General features: G+C 45.8%; 1 protein-coding gene across 1 annotated transcript; it reads left to right on the plus strand.

The window, feature by feature from the left end:
- The first annotated feature begins 306 nt into the window (after window positions 1-306).
- Window positions 307-18267, plus strand: HDDC2 (HD domain containing 2). Its single transcript, XM_040238993.1, has 6 exons — window positions 307-460; window positions 1734-1855; window positions 3487-3589; window positions 9647-9715; window positions 13756-13894; window positions 17918-18267. The coding sequence occupies exons 1-6, from the start codon at window positions 374-376 to the stop codon at window positions 18013-18015; spliced, it is 618 nt and encodes a 205-aa protein (XP_040094927.1). The 5' UTR covers window positions 307-373; the 3' UTR covers window positions 18016-18267.
- The last annotated feature ends 1486 nt before the right edge of the window (window positions 18268-19753 follow it).

Below are 19753 nucleotides of genomic sequence, written 5' to 3' on the forward strand. Positions count from 1 at the left end.
TAAGCCTCCCTCCTCCTCCACGCCACTCACTCTGCCCGTCCCCAAGGAACTGCAAGCCCTTCAAAAGTTTGATGGAGTGCAGTTGAGCAGAGTTAGGCAAATAAGTAAAGCATACTAGATGCTCCAGGTACAGAGTCTCTGACGTGGGTGGTGCAATGCTCAATGGCTGCTACCGGGGCCAGAAAGGCGGAAGTCTGGATAGAAGGGTTGAGGAAAACCTGAGACAGAAACGTAGAGGGACGCAGAGGAAGAGAATAGGGAGGGAGGAGCTTCAGGGGCGGAGCTTCGGGGGAGGGGCGTGGGCGGGGCTTGGGGGAGGAGCTTCGAGCGGTGGGCCGGCGGCCGGCTAGGACCTGTCGGGATCCGCTGCCGCATGGCTTCGGCCTCACCCGCTGCGACCATGTCGGGCCGCGGGGCCCGGAACCTGCTGCAGTTCCTGCGGCTGGTGGGGCAGCTCAAGGTGAGCGGGCGTCGGGAGGGCTGTCTGAGTTCGCGGCTGCGCGGAGAGAGGCCGGGGCCGGCCGCCGGGCAACCAGGCTTCCGGTCCCCGCCCGGCCTGAGGCCTGCCCCCTTCCTCGGTTCTCCGCGCCTCGTGGGGCCTGCAAAGGGAATCCCTTTCAGAGGGATGCGGTCGTGAGTGAGGATCGCGGGCGGAGGAGGCAAGACGGCGTGGCGGGATTGCTGTGCCCCACCCCACGCCGGGCAGAGTCCGAGCCGCAGTGGACCCCAGTGTCGGCCTGGCGCTTGGAGGGGCCCGGCCCCGGACGCCTTGAGAGAGATTTCTAAAGGGGAGCCGGCGCGGTGATGTGTGGATCTCCAGGCTCGAGTCTGCCCCGAATACATAGGAGGGTCACGACCCCTGGGCTAGTGGGAAGAACAGAATCCATTGATCCTGCATGGTTTGAGTGCCTAAAATCTTTTTTTTTTTTTTAAGGAAGGATTTTATGTAAGACACTGAAGTTATATCCGAGGGGATCCTCCTTCCATCACCCACCCCTATCCTGGCCGCACCCAATAATGATTTTGCGGAGTTTCTCCAAGCTCAGAGCAGATTGTCGTGCCACTGTTTATAAACTTTAGACATGTGAAGTCCCAAGGAGAAAAGACAGTCCCTTAGGATCACAGGGTATGACTGGCGGTAGTGTAAAGAAATTAGAAATGCCTTACTTACTAACCCTTTCTGCTTCAGAATTTGGAAGTCTGTCACTTGTTCAAGTTCAGCGCTTTCCCTTTTATGTCTAAGGACTTGTGTATGTTCTGTACATGCAAACATCAGTAACACTGTTGGACTTACAGGTTGTGTGTGTGTATAAATTACTCAGTCATGTCTGACTCTTTGTGACCCCTTGATCTATAGTTCTCCAGGCTCCTCTATTCATGGAATTCTCCAGGCAAGAATACTGGAGTGAGTAGCCATTCCCTTCTCCAGGGATCTTCCCAACCAGGGATTGAACCCAAGTCTTCTGCATTGCCAACAAATTCTTTATCATCTAAGCCACTAGGGAAGCCCTTCTATGTTGTATATCTATGGCTTATTCTTCCCTCTCTCTTTCTCATTCTCTGACCTCACTCGTTTATTTGATTCCAGATGTCTCTCCCTAAGTTGGTTAAACATTTTTTAATATGTACTGAAACTATGGCCCAGTGCTCTATTCCCTGGACTTCTCTTAAAGAGCATAGCAGACAGTTAAAGTACGTATTCTTATACATTTCTTTCTGTTCATTTTTATCAGAGAGTCCCACGGACTGGCTGGGTATACAGAAATGTCCAGAAGCCAGAGAGCGTATCAGATCACATGTACAGAATGGCAGTTATGGCTCTGGTGACCAAAGATGAACATCTTAACAAAGACCGGTAAGCTGTGAACTCTGGTGTCAGTTAGGGTCTGTGAACTATGGGAGCGCATGACTCTTCACGTATGAGGCCTGTGTCCAATTCTAGGTTAGTTTATAGTCAAGAAAAATTATTTGAGGCAAACCATACAGATTCAGGATGTGGACAGGGGGACCGTGTGCTGCAGTTGTAAACTGCACTCTGGGTTTTCTCTTGGCAAGTGAACGAGTCTGCCTTGGTCTCAAGGAAACATAAGTGTGATTTGAGGATTTTCCAGGGCCTTGAAGGTAAGTGTTTTATGTCTAAAATTGGATCCAGGCACTATGTATTTTATTTAGCCCCTTTTCTGAATAGCAGCACTCTTTTGTGAAGCGACTTTTTGAAGTGGTATGTGCAGGAAAGAGCTGAAAAGAGATATCCTGTCTCCTTCAGTCAAACAACAAGTGTTGAAAATGATTTTTGAGCACAGGACAAAGTTTTCTAGCCAAACAGTATAAGGTAGTAAATAAAACCCAGATGAAGTACATAGGCCCAGAGTGGCTTCTATACAAAGCAGAATCTGAGTTGACCTCTAAAGGGTTGATTAGGTATAGAAGTAGAAGACAGCACAGAAAGAGAAGGGCATGGAGACCGAATCTCTGATGATAAGGAAGTAAAGGTATGTTTTAGAAATGACAAGTCAGTCCACCCAAGTGAAGCAGAGGTTCATCTGGGAGTCTCAGGAGCCCTGTTACTCTGTAGATGGGATAGAACTTAAGGAGGTTTTTGGCACATGGTACAAGATGAACATGGTGTCGAATGGAGATGAACCTTCGCATAGTCTGCAATTTGAGCTAGATGAGAAAGCAGCTGCAGGCAGGAACACCTGCGAGTTCTTGTTCTGCCTTGTTGATGCTGGGAGCATAAAGCAGACTGGCCCTCTGGGGCATTTATCTCCTGAGCTGCCTTTGTTATTTTGATGACGATTATCCTGATCAGCAATCATTACCACTAACAATTACCAATCATTACCACTAATAATTATAGTCATTTGTTGAATGATCAACATGTTCCAGGAACATAAAGTATCAAATTTAATTTTCATGCCAAACTGAGGAAGTATTAGTACCCCTTTCTTATGGATAATAAAATGAAGGCTGCAGAACTTAGCATTTAAAGAAATTAAGTGACTTGCCAAAGGGCACGCAGCTAATAGATGTCAATTGCTGGATTCAAACTCAGATCTGTCCAGCTCTACCTATTTCTCTATAAAGGGCTTCATTTTTACATCTAACTAGTACATTTGGAAAATGATTTTTTTAAGTGTTATATCGGTAAATAAATGCTATAACCAGATCACCTTCTTCTGGCTTTTTAAACTAAAGTTATCAACCTTTTAAAGTGATATTTGAGAGACCAGCTGCTTTTTTTTTTTTTTAATTCATGCTGACAACTTCCCTTGCATTCTCATGTATTTGTACTGAATATTAACTAGCAGTTTTGATTTAGATCTGTTGCAGGCTGGCAGAATATAATTACCTTTAGAAAATACTGCATTAAAATCCTCTGTGAGACTAGAGAAAAAAAAAAAACTATATTATGTAACTTAAAGTAGTATAGAGAAGAAGTCTGTAGTGAGTATAATTCTGTGTAATTATTTCTTGCCTGGTCAGATGTGTACGCCTAGCCCTGGTTCATGATATGGCAGAATGCATCGTTGGGGACATAGCACCAGCAGATAACATCCCCAAAGAAGAAAAACATAGGCGAGAAGAGGTTGGTGTTGACTGTTGACTCCACAAAAGAAAAACCCATTGCTGAAACAAAGGAAAACCAGAAAAACCCATTGCTGAAATGCAGCTAAGTTCACCAACCCTAAGAGAGAGTACCTCCTTGACAGAGTCTTAGTATCTTGGGAAGGAAGATCAAGGGAGGGTATTTATAGAGTTGTAGGGCCTGGGCCTGAGGATGTTTGGATGGATCTTACAAGAGTGGCTATTGTCTTACAAGATGAGATTGCCCAGAGTTTAAACATAAAAGCTTTGGGTTGGTGGGGCTGGTGAGGCAAGGTCTTAGCAAGGGTCTTGAAGAGCAAGCTGTTAGTGCTTACTCTACTTTGGATTGGTTTACAGTCTTACCGTCCAGAAGTAAGGATTTCGTGAAATAAGCAGTGAATTGGTTTTTGCTTGTTCTAAGCCTTAACACAGGGACAGGACGTTGTGTTGGTTTCATTTTGCACAGAGAAGCAGAAAGGGGATCTGAGCACAGGATACGTGGTATGGCTTTCATTCGCACCATGAAGACAGCTGGAACTTGAAGGCATTCTCCATGCCAGTTAAGCTCTTTGGAGAGAAGTTCTATAAAACCCAGGAATAATCATTATTATAATTAGTATTTAGTAAGACAAGCCTGGTGGGCTGCAATCCATGGGTTTGCAAAAGAGTCAGACACAAGTTACCGGCTAAACAACAACAATAGCAACAAATTTTAAATTAGTCCTTTAATTTAGTAGTTAAAAATTTAAAAAATTTGTATTAGTAAGAAATGACATCAATTAAACAGGGCCTGCTGATTTGGAGTCTTAAAACCAGAGCCCAGGGACAAACAGGAAGATGTATTTGAAGCAGAGACTGGAAAATTCAGGAAGGTTTTTTTTTTTTTTTTTTTTTTTTTTTTAGCTGAATGGACGGTTTCCAATTCAGGGATTGTTGCAAGCAGCTTTTCTTGTAGGCCAGAGGGATTGATCCTAAATGTCTTTAAGTCAACAGCCTTCATCAAGATGGTTTAACAAGGAAGGTGGGCTTCAGTAGCTGTTCTTAGGGAAAGGGTGGCCAGAGCTCAGAAGCCAACAGCTTTTTTTCCCCTTTTGAGGCAAGAAGGTCCCCAGGGAATCTCAATTCAGGAGTTCCAACACACCATAAATTATGGGAACAAGAGAGATAGGGAATGTGGTCATCCTATAAATACAGGTCCAGAACACATGAGCATCAGGACAGTTGATGAAAAGGGAGGAGCTAAGGAAACATTTCTCTGTAGGAGTCTAGACTGTAGTGAATTAAAGAATTCCTGGGTTGATTGGTTGATACAAAAACCAGTTAGTTCAAGATACTGAGTTGCAGGGACTCTCCCAGTAGCTCAGTGGTTAAGACTCCACACTCCCAAAGCAGGAAGCCTGAGTTAGATCCCTGGTCATGGAACTAGATCCCATGTGCTGCAGCGAAGTTCCCATGTGCCGCAACTAAGACCAGGTGCAGCCAAGTAAATTAAAAAAAAAAGATACTGAGTTGCAGAAAGGAATTAGCCCCAAACCGGAGGATGCTGGGTGTTGACGTATGGCATAGAGGAAAAGATCTCTCGGTTATATAGCATGTTTCAGGATGTATGGTAGTTTCATACAAGGGTGAATTTAGACATTGTGGAGGAGAAATCACAGGCTGAAGAACCATAAGGTGATCAGAAGCCTTAAAGTGACCAGAGGAAGAAGACCCTTCCCATGTGGGCACCCAAGCAATGCGAGGTACACTCCACCGAGGAATGAATCAGAACCTTCTGAAGAAAGAACAGTTTAGTAGGAGGGATCTCCAGCGCCTGGTGACAGAGTAAACCTACCTCTGTCCTGACGGAAGCTGAGTCCTGGCTAGTGGCGCCCCCTAGAGGGGCATCGAGGGGACTTGCCACTCAGAGAGTGCTGGATGCCATATCTGGGCAGTGATGAAAAGCCCTCCCGGCTTCATTAAACCTCCTGGCTGCTGCCCACCCCATCTGATTCACAGGAGAATAAATATCATCAGAAAGGACAGGCAAACATCTTTAAGCACCGCAAGTTCTTGGGCAAGAAACCAAGGCTTGGAAGCGCTGATCATTGCTTCTTCTCCACTCATTAGGATTTGGGAACAGACAAAGATGTGGGAGGTAGACAACTCCTTATGCAGATGGTGTTTAGGGATGAGGTTTGGATGTCTGAACCATGCCTTGAGATAATTAACTGAGGGTTTCTTGGCTCCTTGAGGTGAAACACACATACTGGACCAGGAACTGTCATTTTCCCAGAGGCTAGGCCACTGCATCTAGAGGGCTTTAAACCCAAGTAAGTGGGAGGGAAAATATTTGATAACCCTGGAAGGCTGATTGTCCCAGAGGAAAGTAGGTACTAAGATAAAAGGGAGAATGAGGGTGTAGAAGAGAAAATTTAGAGGGTGGGGGCAAAAGCAATGCTTGTAGGCTGACTCCCCTCCTAAACAGAATAAAACAAACTTTATGTTATAAACCGAGATGGTAAATGATGCCTTGTAGGAATCATGGATGTGAGAGTTGAACAATAAAGAAAGCTGAGCACCGAAGAATTGATGCTTTTGAACTGTGGTGTTGGAGAAGACTCTTAAGAGTCCCTTGGACTGCAAGGAAATCCAACCAGTCCATCCTAAAGGAGATCAGTCCTGAGTGTTCATTGGAAGGACTGATGTTGAAGCTGAAACTCTAATACTTTGGCCACCAGATGTGAAGAACTAACTCATTTGAAAAGACCCTGATTCTGGGAAAGATTGAAGGCAGGAAGAGAAGGGGACAACAGAGGATGAGATGGTTGGATGGCATCACCAACCCAATGGACATGAGTTTGAGTAGACTCCGGGAGCTGGTGATGGACAGGGAGGCCTGGCGTGCTGCAGTCCATGGGGTCACAAAGAGTCAGACACGACTGAGTGACTGAACTGAACTGAACTGAAGGGATCATTAAGAACTAGTGGAATGGAGCTTGAGGCTGGGATACAGCAATAATAGGTTATTATATTCTTCTGCAAAGGGAAAACTTACTAAAAGGACAGTCATGATACATATATATATATATATATATATATATATATATATATATACACATACCTGACAGTTAAAGTTGCTGGAGAACTAGAGGTTAAAAGGAGAAGAACCATTTATTATGGGAGTGAACATGGCAAGACAGAGAAAGTGAAACATGTAGTGAGTATTTTATAGAGTCCTTACCCTGTTCCAGATAATAAGTACTTTATATATAGTGACTATTTCATCCTCACAGCAAACCCCTTTAGGTAGGTACCCCTATTAACCTCATTTTATAGATGAGAAACCAGAAAGACAGATGTATCTTGCTCAGGATTCCACAGCTAGTAAATGGCAAGCTGGGTTCCAAACCGCATCTCAGTCTATAGTTTGTCATTAGCTTTGGCACTGTGCAGTATCACCAATGACGTGTGAGTGATGAATACTGCTTTCTGGGTGCTTCACATTTCATTCAGCTCAGAACTTCAGGCAGATTCTTGACAAGCTTTGCTAACAGGAAGAAGCTAGGGAAATTATCACTCTAAATCTACGTGTGAGCAAGGCAAAACTCGGTTTAGAAGTGGGAGTGGCAAGGCTCACAATCAAGAAGGGAAAGTCTGGTATCATCAGACCCTTGTCCTGGACTTCAGTGAAGTCAATTTCAGAGGATCATTTAAAAAGGGCCTGATTCTGTGGCATAGGCTGCCAAACAAGGAATAACAGCTAAGAGGTCTCAAATGCAATCCTGATTGTATAATAACAAATGGTGTCAACGAGTTTAGATCCAGAAAAATCATTGCTTAGCTTTAGGAAGAGAGCAAAAACATATTTGTTATGTTTTATTTTTTAAAGGACATTGTGATTTTAGTCAACAGAAAGCTTGTTAATAAGTCATATGTGATTTCCAAAAAGCCAACTCAGTCATGAGCTGCATTTATAGAAATAGAGCATTTACCATGATGGACACTTTGGTTCCATTGTGTTTTGACTGGGTCAGACCACCCATCAATCACTATACTCAGTGCTGGGTACATCACTTTAAAGGGAATAAAATAATTCCTTGTCAGAGCAGGACTTTTAAGTTTATATTCGAAGAGTTTAGATTTTGATATCTCTCTACATGTGTTATTCACATCATTCCTTTTAAACAAAAGCAATGGGCAAATGCTTCTATAATAGTGGAGAGAAAAGTGATCTATTTGTAAAGACATTTTTAATTTTTGAAAATGCAGTTTTTTCTCAAATATTTTGCTGAGATTTATGAAAAAGAAACAAGGGAGAATGCAAGTACAAAATACCCAAAATTTCATACCACTAAGGGTGGTATAATGCTACAAGCCATTCAAGATGGCAACACTGCTTACAAGAGCAGACCATTGACACTGGCCAGATTGGTTTGCTCTGGAAGTGGTTGTGTTCTGTAACTTTTTTTTTTCCTCCCCATTATAAATAGTTGTATATAAAGTATTCATTTTTACTTTTATTGCTTTTTACCATTTCACCAGTTGATTTTGGTAAGACCTTGCCCCTTTTATATAAGCACTTTGCCAAAAGTAGTTTTTAAAACAGTATTCTTTTCAGGGAGCCTAAGCTCTGGCCAAATGAACTGGAGCTGATTAAGAGGTGGAGGATGATGATAGGAGGAGAGGGAAGGAGTTGCAAAGCCATTTGAGAGTAGGTTGCAGACCTCATGCCCCCCAAATGGGATACTTGAGGATTTGGAAGCAACATAGAAATGAAGGAAGAGATGGAATAAGAGGGGCTCTTGGGACTTTGGAGATTAGAAATATGTACTGAGCACCCTCCGTGCTCTCACTGTCTCATTTCAGCTTTTCTGTGCGTTTTGGCTTTCTGAACTCTACTCTGGGGCTCCTCTCCCTCGATCTCAACATGCAGCTGGTCGCTGAGTGGCTGGGTAGAGTTACATGGCCATCCCTTGGACCAGTCACTGGCCACAGAGATTCTCGTCTGCTGGGTTACTGCCCACCGGATTGACTGTGTTTTTGTGAGGGAGGAAGGCAGGAGGGGTAGGGTTAGGCACAGTGGAAGAACTTGCAGGGACAATTTTCAGCTTGATATGAGACACTGGTACTTCCTACTAATGCTGCCTAAAGTCCACTTGAGCAGCCTCTTGGGGTGCTAGGTTCCCACCATGAGGCATGTGTGGGGGGGGAGGACACAAGTCCCCAGTGATGGCTGCTGAGGGGTTTGGTGCACGTGGATGGTTAGGCTAACTACCTTAAACATCTCTTTTCAGCCTGTGAGTCTGTGAGCTTAACAAAATGCTGTCTTGTAATTTCCTTTATGTTAGTGACAATAGCTGCCCATTTGTGTAGTGCTTTACATTTTTCAAATAAAAATATTAACAATAGAAAGTGAGCATAATGGTATACCAAAAGTTTATTTGAGCTTTGTAATTCACTGGTACTTTGCTGTTTTCCCCACAGTCCGATTTGTTTTGAACTATACTACTTACTGTTGAGGGCTTCCCCAGGGGCTCAGCAGTAAAGAGTGCAGGAGACACAGGAGACGAGGGTTTGATCCCTGAGTTGGGAAGATCCTCCGGAGGAGGGTATGGCGTCCCAATCCAGTATTCTTGACTAGAGAATCCCATGGACAGGGGAGCCTGGTGGGCCACAGTCCATCGGGTCGCAAAGAGTCTAATACAGCTGAAGCCACTGAGCACGCATGTACTTGCGGTTGAAATTCACTGCGTTTCGGGACTCTCATCCACAAGATATAAAACCTTTGGCCTCACCTTCTGTTATTTCTGTAATCGTCTCATACCCTCCTCATTGTCCTTGATTGTGTCCAGTGTGCCGCAGGCCACAACATAAGTGCTCCTGAATAAATACATATAAAAAAGACACTTACTTATTTAATGTACACAACTGCCCTCCTTGTTAGCCTAAATCTTCTCCAATATTCTGCTGCCCCTTTGGGAGTTATTTGGAAGTGTGAGTCCATTGTTTGGCATTTGTAGATGAGTTGTTAACTAACAAATGTGAACATGATTAAAATAATGGTTTGATCTTTCAGGAAGCAATGAAGCAGCTAACCCAGCTCCTCCCAGAGGATCTCCAGAAGGAGCTCTATGAACTTTGGGAAGTAAGTATATACACTGGGTTGCTTTTTATTGTAACTGAATTTATATGGCCCATCAGTGTTTTAGTTGCCTTAGACTATCTTAACATGCCGTGTCTAACTTACCTGCTTTCTGAGTTGTCTGATTCTCCTCCCAGCTGCTATAGGTATCTGTCACTGCTAATAGAAATGTTTCTTCCTTCCACGTTCCGCATTTCCCTTCTCACCATAATGCCTGGTGCAAATACTGACTCAGAGCCCCTGAATTTCCTGATGCATTGCTCTCATCGTCCACCATGCCAGCCTCACACCCACCCGTCTCTGGTCCTTGAGAGAAAGGTGGGCTTTGGGGTCATTCGGAACTGGGTTCCCAACTCACTGCTTCCTGGCTCAGTGGCCTTGGGCTCATTCGCCTCCCTGAGTCAGCTGCGCATCTGTGAAACCCGTAGGGTTGTTCGGGTTGCGTGAGGTCAAGGGCAGATGCGCCATGGGGCCCAGCACCGAACATGGGCCCGGTCGGGCCTCAGTGCCTCCCTGGTGCTGCTGATAGCAGGCGGATCCTGGGAAGGGGCTTGCCTAGTGCTCCTGTTGTCTGCCTCCTAGAGCTGACTTCCACTGTGAAGGAAAAATAACACATCCCTGCCTCGGGCAGTTTCTCACTTCCCTCCAACCTCTTCCCCCGCCTTCCTTGCTTGAGCCCCTAGCCCCTCCTTACTCTGGGGTAGCCCTGCCTCATCGTTCTGGAGGCCGGAAGTCCAAATCATGGTGTGGGCAGGGCCATGTTCCTTGAGGGCTCTAGAGGAAGACTCCCTGCTTGCCTCTCCCTGGCTTCTGGTGGTGCCTTGTCCAGCTTTGGCAGCCTTGCCTCTGAACACATGGTTCCAGGCTCTGCCTCCATAGTCAGACGTTTTCCCCGTGTCTGTGCACATGAACTAAGTTGCTTCAGTCGAGTCCGACTCTTTGCGACCCTATGTTCTGTAGCCCGCCAGGCTCCTCTGTCCGTGGGAATTCTCCAGGTTTGAATACTGGAGTGGGTGGCCATGCCCTCCTCCAGGGGATCTTTCCGACCCAGGGGTCAAACCTGCATTGCGTGCATTACAGCCGGATTCTTTACCACTGAGACACCGGGGAAGCTGCCTGTGCCACCTCCCCGGCCCCACCCCCTCCCTGTGCCTGTATCTGGGCCCAATTCCCTATTGTAAGAATGCTGGTTATTAGATTAAGATCCGTCCTAGTCCACTGTGACTCTTAATTTGATTACATCTGCAAAGACTGATTCCAAATAAGATCACATTCATAGATTACAAGTAGATTGGAACTTTGTGGAAACACTATAAACAGAGAACAGCTCTTTATTACACATTTTAAAAATCATGTTCAATATTAACACGTTGGCTTTGGTATGAGATTTCCAGGGTTCGAATTAGTGGCTCCTCTGTTTACTAGCTGTGTGATCTTGGGCAATTGACGGTACCTCTCTGTATGTCAATTTCCTCATCGACAGAATGGCACTAATAATAGTATACCCGTATTACAGGGTTGTGTGGCAGTCAAATTATTAGTATGTTAAGCAGTTGGAAAGCTTCCCTGGTGGCTCAGTGGTAAAGAATCCACCTGCCAATGCAGGAGACACCAGTTCCATCTCTGGGTCAGGAAGATGGCCTGGAGAAGGAATTGACAACCCACTCCAGTATTCTTGCCTGAGAAGTCCCATGAACAGAGGAGTCTGGCAGGCTGCAGTCCATGGGGTTGCAAAAGAGTCACACACGACTTAGCAACCAAACAATGACGACAACGCAGTTAGAGTATTGCCTGACATATATAGTATGCTCTGTTTTTCTGTCTCCAGTCCTTGTGGTCTGATTTTGACTTCAGAAAATAGGGTCATTCTGAACGCAGGGAACTTCAAATAGTACTAGTTACATAGAAAATGGCAGTTGAATTGATTTCTGAAGTGTAAATCACTGCTGTTCACTAACAACAGCTTTCAGCCCAAAGGGTCATGTCTAGTTAAAGCAATTATAAATTATTGTTTGCCATGGAAGCATGAAATCACATTTCAGTAAGTCAAGAGAAAGCATTTTCACTTTTTCCTCGAAGTATCACAAAAGGATGTCTACTCTACCACCTGAGTTTTGCTTTAAAGAAAGAGCCCTTCGAATCCCAGGGCAGAGCAGGAGCCGCTCCCCGCCACGTGCCCAATGCCTGGCACACACACCTGCCTTTGAATTGTGTCCCAGCCTGCAGCTGAAGATCCATCTAGGTTAAAAAGTACTCCTTCAAAAGGTCCCTGGCGAAGGCAATGGCAACCCACTCCAGTATTCTTGCCTGGAGAATCCCATGGACAGAGGAGCCTGGCGGGCTACAGTCCACGGGGTTGCACAGAGTCGGACACGACTGAGTGTGCAGGCACTTCAGGAGGTCTCGCTGTTCTGTCCTCTGAAGTAAAAGGGTAGCATTTCGGGGGGGAGTTTGGTGTGCAGCAATGTGAGGGTCCTGGGTCCCAGAGGGAGAGTCACTAGGGTGGGAAAGCGTGACATGCAGAAGATTAACTTTATGTCTGCACTGTCGTCAGGGCCGGCCTTTCTCCAAGGGAGACAAGATATCTCTGACCTTGTTTGCCTTTCCTCTCTCTCTTCCCTTTGGTCCTCCATGTTGAGGACCTAGAACTTGTATATCTTTCCTGCTTGAAACCCTTATCCTTCTGTTGCTCTGCAAACACCCACCAGAGCTGCATCTAATAAAAACCAAGAAACCATTGTGATACACAACCCATCACCCTGGCGAGAGAAAGCACGGCAGATTCAGTATCCAGGGTGGGATTACAAGCGAGAACCTGACACAGAAGTCAGCTGGGAACCCCTTGGTCTTAATAGAAGGGTGCTTCTCTGCGGTCTTAACTGGGACATGTGGTTGTGTGACCGGTGTGCTCTAAGACGCCGAGTGCCTGTGGCTTAGGGAGGGACCAGTGGGGCGAGGAAAGGTAAATAAGCTGCCTCCTGCCCACTGCCTTCACCGCCTGCCTGCCACCAACACGCGCACAGACACCCGGCAGGAAGAGTTCTCAGACCCTGGCTGTATCCTCAAGAGTCATAACCCAGAGGGATGTGATTAGCTCCTCTCTGTTCTGAAAGCAGGGACAGAGCTACCCAGAATAGAGTAGAAACCAAACTAAAGGAGAAAGCCAGAAACTCACTTCAAACGGGAAAGGAGACCTGACATTAGATGGAGAAGGGAACTCACTGGGGAAGCAGAGAATGAAACGTTTGTTGTTGTTGCTTAGTTGCTCAGTCGTGTCTGACTCTTGCAGCCCCATGGACTGTGGCCCGCCAGGCTCCCCCGTCCATGGGTTTCTCCAGGCAGGAATACTGCCGTGGGTGGCCATGTCCTCCTGCAGAGGATTTTCCCAACCCAAGGATCGAACCCACCTCTCCATGTTTCCTGCGTAGCAGACAGATTCTTTACCACCTAGCCACTGGGGAAGCCTCAAGATGAAATATTAACTTGAAATTAATACTCAGAATCTGGATTAAAGAATAATGGTCTTGAAGACAAGTTACTAAACAGGAAAAAAAATGTTTGGGTGTGCCCATGTGAACACATGAGACTTGGCAGGCATCGGGTAGACTAGATGGAACTGTGAGCGCCCACATGGAACATGGGTGTTAAGCTGTGGAACTGCGTGTGAATAGTCTCTGTGATGGCTTCGTATACAGTGGAGAAATACGGCCAGTGGAGAACGTGCTTTTAGCTGTAACTAATTTCAGGTACCAGGTTTTCCTGGCATAACCTATCATGTGGGCGTCCCTGGTGGCCTTAGTGGTAGAAAACCTGCCTGCCAGTGCAGAAGGCGTAAGAGAGGCGGGTTCAATCCCTGGGTCGGGAAGATCCCCTGGAAGAGGAAATGGCAACCCACTCCAGTATTCTTGCCTGGGGAACCCCATGAACAGAGGAGCCTGGTGGGCTACAGTCCATAGGGTCGCAAAGAGTCAGATACGACTGAAGCGACTTAGCACCCACACGTGCAGCCCTAATCATGCTGCCTTAATTGTCCCTTTACTTAGGAATATGAGACCCAGTCTAGTGCAGAAGCTAAATTCGTGAAGCAGCTGGACCAATGTGAGATGATTCTTCAGGCATCTGAATATGAAGACCTTGAGAACAAGCCTGGGAGACTGCAGGACTTCTATGACTCCACAGCAGGTACGCAGGGCTGATTTCAATAGGCGTCAGTTCAGGCTGGCTTAACTTCCTCCTAGTGTAATGACTAGTATTACCTTAGGGAGGTCCATGGTTGTTCAGCCCTCCTCTGACCCTTTCATATGGAGCATTTGAGAAGAAAATGGTGGGATTCATGGTGTGAGGCTACCTAATGCAAGAGAGCCTTGCCTCCCTGCAGTCTGAGCACCAGATTCACGTCATACATACTGGCTGTGTGCGCCTAGGCGGTCTCCTGACCTCTCTGTATCCTTCCTAAAAAATGGAAATCATAGTACCCTACTTGATCCATAGGTTAGTTTTGAGATTTAAGAGAGATGATGAATGTCAAAGTGCATTATGTCAGTGCTTAATAGATGGAAGGTCATGTAAGGTAGAGGTAGAGATAGAGATTTAAAAAGAGGAAACTCTAGGCGGCGAAGTCATCATTGTGGCTGTAGCCCTTCAGAGCACACGCCTGAAGCTGCTTTTGTGTAAATCTTGGTTCTGCCACATTCACCTTAGGTAACCTCCAGTAGATTACTTCCCCTAGTTCTGGGTCTTCGTTTCCTTATTCTTGGGGCTTCCTGTGTATCTCAGTTGGTAAAAGCATCTGCCTGCAATGTGGGAGACCTGGATTCAATCCCTGGGTCAGGAAGATCCCCTGGAGAAGGAAATGGCAACCCACTCTGGTACTCTTGCTGGGGGAATCCCATGGACAGAGGAGCCTGGCACGCTACAGTTCATGGAATCGCCAGAGTTGGACGCGACTTAGCATTATCTTTTCTTCTTTCTTCCTCGTTTTTAAATTGAGAATGATTATAGGGTCTGCTTTATAGGGTTGTCTGAGGATATATGTGGCGTGTTTAGAAGGCTGCCTGGCAGTGAGCCTTGGCTCTCTTCATTTCGGCCCAGCTTCTGCAGCGAGGAGCCAGGGACACTCACCACGGGCCTCCTGCTGCCCCCTGGAGTAGAGCTCCGGCTCTCTTCCCTCAGTTCCCCAGGCTCAGCTGACCCTCCATCTCTCCTGAGAGAACTGTCAGAGATGGCCTTGCTGTGACCTCTCCCAACCCTTTTGTGGCCTCATCAAGTCGAGGAAAGTCCCAGCTCCAAAATAAGCTCCCAGATCTGATTTGCATTATGATGGGGTTGATTTGATTTTCCTACTGTCCTGACTCACTTACCTCTGCCCTAGGCAAGGCCCTCATTGTTTCTGTATGGCTGGCGGTTATAACCACCTAATTTAATTCCCAGGCTCAGGAGTTCACCCTGCACATCTCAGTGCTTTTCTCCCGTGTAGATCTAGGTATCATCTCATCTTTGCTTGGCAGCTTTCCTCTTCCTTAAAATAAAATCTTGATATTTGTTGCACTTCCCGGGTGGTGCAGTGGTAAAGAATCTGCCTGCCAGTTCAGGAGACGCAAGAGACATGGGTTCTATCCCTGGGTTGGGAAGATTCCCTGGAGTTAGGGAATGGCAACCCACTCCAGTATTCTTGCCTGGAAAATTCCATAAACTGAGAAGCCTGGTGAGCTACAGTCCATGGGGCCACAAAGAGTCAGATACAACTGAGCAGCTGAGCACAAACAGCTCTGTAGTCTAAGGCTGTTCAGCTCTCTGGTTTCCTTTCTCAATCCTCCCTGTCATGACTAAGTGTTCCTTCTTTTTGCTCGGTCTCCGCATGGTCCAGAGCGTGCCACCATGATGTCACAGTCTGACTTGCATTCTCCATTATGATGTTCCTAGTTGGGTTTCTTCCCAAATCCCCATCTACTCACCCCACCCTATGGTAAGCTGTTGAGGGCCACAACCAGCTTTGTCTCCTCTGTCCTTGAAGTAAGTGATGCTCAAAATGTTTGACCTCAGTTAAATAGAATAATTTAACTCCTGGAAACCAGGAGTCAGTCAACTATAACCCATGGGCCAAACTGGCCTGCTGGTTATGTAAATAAAGTTTTACTGAAACAGCCACACTTTATGTGTTGTTTATTACTGCTTTTGTGCTACAGCCGCAGAGTTGAGTAGTTGGCCACAAAGGCCAAGTTGTTCGCAAAGCCCATACTATTTACTCCCTGACTCTTCACAATAAAGGTTTGCCAACTATGTTAGCAGCAGTGATCGGGTTCCCAGATAGCATCTTTTCCCCACTAAGGTCATAATCATGTTTGTGTTGTGCTTTACACTGTTATCCTCAGATACATTCACAATGAAAAGAATAGAAAATGAAACATGAGAATACTCATAGAATCCAAAAATACGGGAGCTGGAAGGATCATCTGGTTTAAGCTCCCCGTGTTACCAGGGAAGAAACTTGAGCCTGGAAAGTGGGTGATGAGCCCACAGCCGAATTTGAGATTAAAACTCACTGCACTTTCTCCTCTGTACTGCTTCTAGTGAACAGTCAATAAATATAAAACGTGTAACCGATGTAAGAAATGATTTCTCACCATTCTGCCTGCCCTGGTTTGACTATTTCTAGTGAACAGTCAATAAATATAAAACGTGTAACCAATGTAAGAAATGATTTCTCACCATTCTGCCTGCCCTGTTTTGAACAGGGTGATCATGGTAGAAAACATAAGAAGAGGTCAGATTCTGGATATATTTTGAGGGTAGAATCAACAAGATTTGTATGTGGTGGTGTTTGTAAGAGGAACCTGAGGGTTTTGGACTTTCCACTAGATTGGCCTTCCCTAGAATCCACCTGCAGTGCAGGAGACCTGATTTCCATCCCTGGGTTGGGAAGATCTCCTGCAGGAGGGCACGGCAACCCACTCCAATAATCTTGCCTGGAGAATTCCATGGACAGAGGAGCCTGGCAGGATACAGTCCATTGGGTCACAAAGAGTTGGACATGACTGAGCAACTAAGCACACACACACTAGATGGGAAAGATGGGAAAAAATCAGGCATCCCAGAAGCCAAGGGGAGAAAGTTTCAAGAGGGCAGGAGTAGCCGTCAGATTGAGCAGCGTGGTGCTGATCGGCGCCCTTGGTAAGAGCAGTTTTGGTGGAATGATGGTAAGTCTGAGGGCCAGCCTTTATACAGTCGGGCAGAGGGTGACCTGGAAACAACACGGAGTGTGGAGGACAGGCCCCGGCTTGGTGCTAAGAGCTGCGTAAGACAGAAAACAGCCAGCACTAGGGGAGCTACAGGGAAAGCTGCACCGCAGGACCAGCCAGGTGTCAGGTAGGGCAAGAAAGGGAAGGGATGGCACATAGGGAATAAATGCGATAGAGTTCACTGTGGAATGAACAGTAAGCAGCAAAGGGCACTGACTGGCAAGACAAGACCGTCAGGGAAGAGACGGTGGGCTTAACACCACCCCTGCCAGCCTCTGTCCACCTAAAATAGCCCAGAGCCTGGTTACTGCCCAGGGCAGAAGTCCAGGGAAAGCCAAGGGGCCGGGAAGACAGGACAGAGCAGCTGGTTTCAGGGTAAGTGTTTGCATTCTTGTTTGCAAGCGAGGGGACAGCCTGGACCCACTGGTCTTCCTGCTAGTCTTCATATGTAGGTGCTTGAAAGTGAAAGTGTTGCTCAGTCTTGTCTGGTTCTTTGTGAACCCGTGGACTGTAGCCTGCCAGGCTCCTCTGTCCATGGCATTCTCCAGGCAAGAATACTGGAGTGGGTTGCCATTTCCTTCTCCAATGTAGGTGCTTGGTTCCCCACAATTTCAAATTCAGAATGGCCAGAGGCTGTTCTCAGATGTTCCCAGAGAGGGCCCCAACCTCCCCACGTTTCCCTGGAGTTCCCAGTAAAGGTTGCTTGTTGCAGTTTTCCCCAGCTCTGCCTGAGCTGCAGTTCTTTTCCTAATTCTCATCTTTACTCTTCGTTGCATCTGGGGTGATGAAAAGTAAGTTCTGAGTGGTTGCCTTAAGCACCTCTCCAGGACCTGGGATTGTATCATCTGTGTTGGAGTGAAGTGTGGGTCAGATCACAGAACTGAGCCCCTGGCAAGCCCTAGGATCCAGCTGGAGAAATGATGTATTCTCTTGTCATTATTTCTTCCCCCATCTTCTTGCCTTGCAGGAAAATTCAGTCACCCTGAGATAGTCCAGCTTGTTTCTGAACTCGAGGCAGAAAGAAACGCAAACATAGCCGGCGCCGCCAGTGAGCCACGCTCCTGAGATGTCCCCTACGTGGCTGCACTCCTGTAACAAACATTTCGGTTTTCTGTCTCATGGTATTGTGTTTTGCCACTGTTGGTCTGTTGATTTTCCCAGATGTGTTTATTTTCAATTGCCTGGACTCCAGCAAGAAACATGATACAGTTTGGATAATAACAGAAGCTACAGAATATGGTCACGAAAATGTCATGGATGGAGACTTGGAGGCTGAGAGGGAGGGATTTGAACTAAATAAAATTTTAAAGTCTTAAACTTTGGAATATTTATTGTTGATTCTAAATCATCATATTCTGAGTTCATAACTTATATCCCTGAAGGCCAGATTCATTGAACAATAGAAAATTTAATTATGATTGCTTTTAAGAAGATTCTTCGGCTGGCTTAGTGATAAGGATCTAGGGAGAACAAATTATTATAATGCATTCTCCCATCAGTTGAAATGCTGCTTTATCCAAGTTCTGCAGCCCGTCTTTAATTCACTATGACCTGCTTTAGGCCCCTGATCACAGACTTGAAAACCTGGTCATGGTTCCCTCCCTGCAATCCTTTTTGTCATCTGGGGATAGAAATCTGGGCATGCAATTTCAAATGTTATTTGTCTGCCTCTGCTTTTCCCCTGGCTGGTTTATATTTTTCAGGCCTTGATTATATTTATCAGCAGACAAGAAATACATAATAAGGTATTACTGGGTCATTGAACCTTATGGAGAGATCACGTCAGACCTGGCTTCTTCCCTTCATTTCCCTTTCACAGGGTAAGTAATTTCCCTGCTTGCCTTTAAGTGATACAAAGCCACTGAATGGCGGAGAAAGGATGGCTGTCCGTGTAGGCCAGCTCAAGAGTTTGGTGGAAGCATGACGCCTATCCCTTTAATTCAGATGTCAGTTTCCATTTGAAGAAGGCCTAAAAAGGCTAGCATGGTGAGAATTCTAGGCAGCGTTTCTTTGGAAACACTTTGCAGTATCCATGGATACCCAGTCTGCCGGAAGCAAGGTGCCATGATCTCTTCAGAGACAACACACACGTGTACATAGAGCTGATCTGCACTGCAAAGAGCCGTGTTGCTCTGCACTGAAATGCTGTTGCATCACAGCCACACCATGTAAAAAACAGTAAATGGTTGGAAGTCAACAAAGTCTGGTTAGTACTGAAGATACAATTAGCAAGAAAACAGAACCATATCAGTATTTTGGAGTTTTTTTTCTTTTCCTCCTGGCATGAAATCATCCACACAAAATAACCCCAGATAAAGTTCAGACATTTATAACCGGAAGATGTTCCGTGACCCTGGAGTTTTATTGGGATGTTTGCCTGCTGTAATTTTCATAAATCCACACAGAGACTGGAAGTTTTTCCTGGGTCAGACTTAATACTAGGCACAATCGTCTCAGTTTTTCATTTACCTGCCACGTGAGGGTTCACATTTACTCCTAAATCTTGCTTACTTGGAATAATATATTTAAACACCAGGTTTGAAACAGTTGCTTTCCATGTCACATTATCACCATCTCCCTGTTACCAAATCCAGGCTCCCTCTGCTTGTCAAAGATCAGCCAATAAATCTGAGAAAAGGTGTTAAGGCAAGGAAGACAACTTTATTTGGAAGCTGGCTGAAAGAAGATGGCAAGATAGCACCTCAAAATAACCATCTTCCCAGGGCCTAGTTGCCAGGTTCTTTAATGGATCAGAGATTGAGGGAGGTGAGGAAACAAGTGAAAAGACTATTCAATCCTTGCA

The sequence above is a fragment of the Oryx dammah genome, unplaced genomic scaffold (assembly GCF_014754425.2).
Source record: "Oryx dammah isolate SB20612 unplaced genomic scaffold, SCBI_Odam_1.1 HiC_scaffold_4, whole genome shotgun sequence".
Classification (NCBI taxonomy): domain Eukaryota; kingdom Metazoa; phylum Chordata; class Mammalia; order Artiodactyla; family Bovidae; genus Oryx; species Oryx dammah.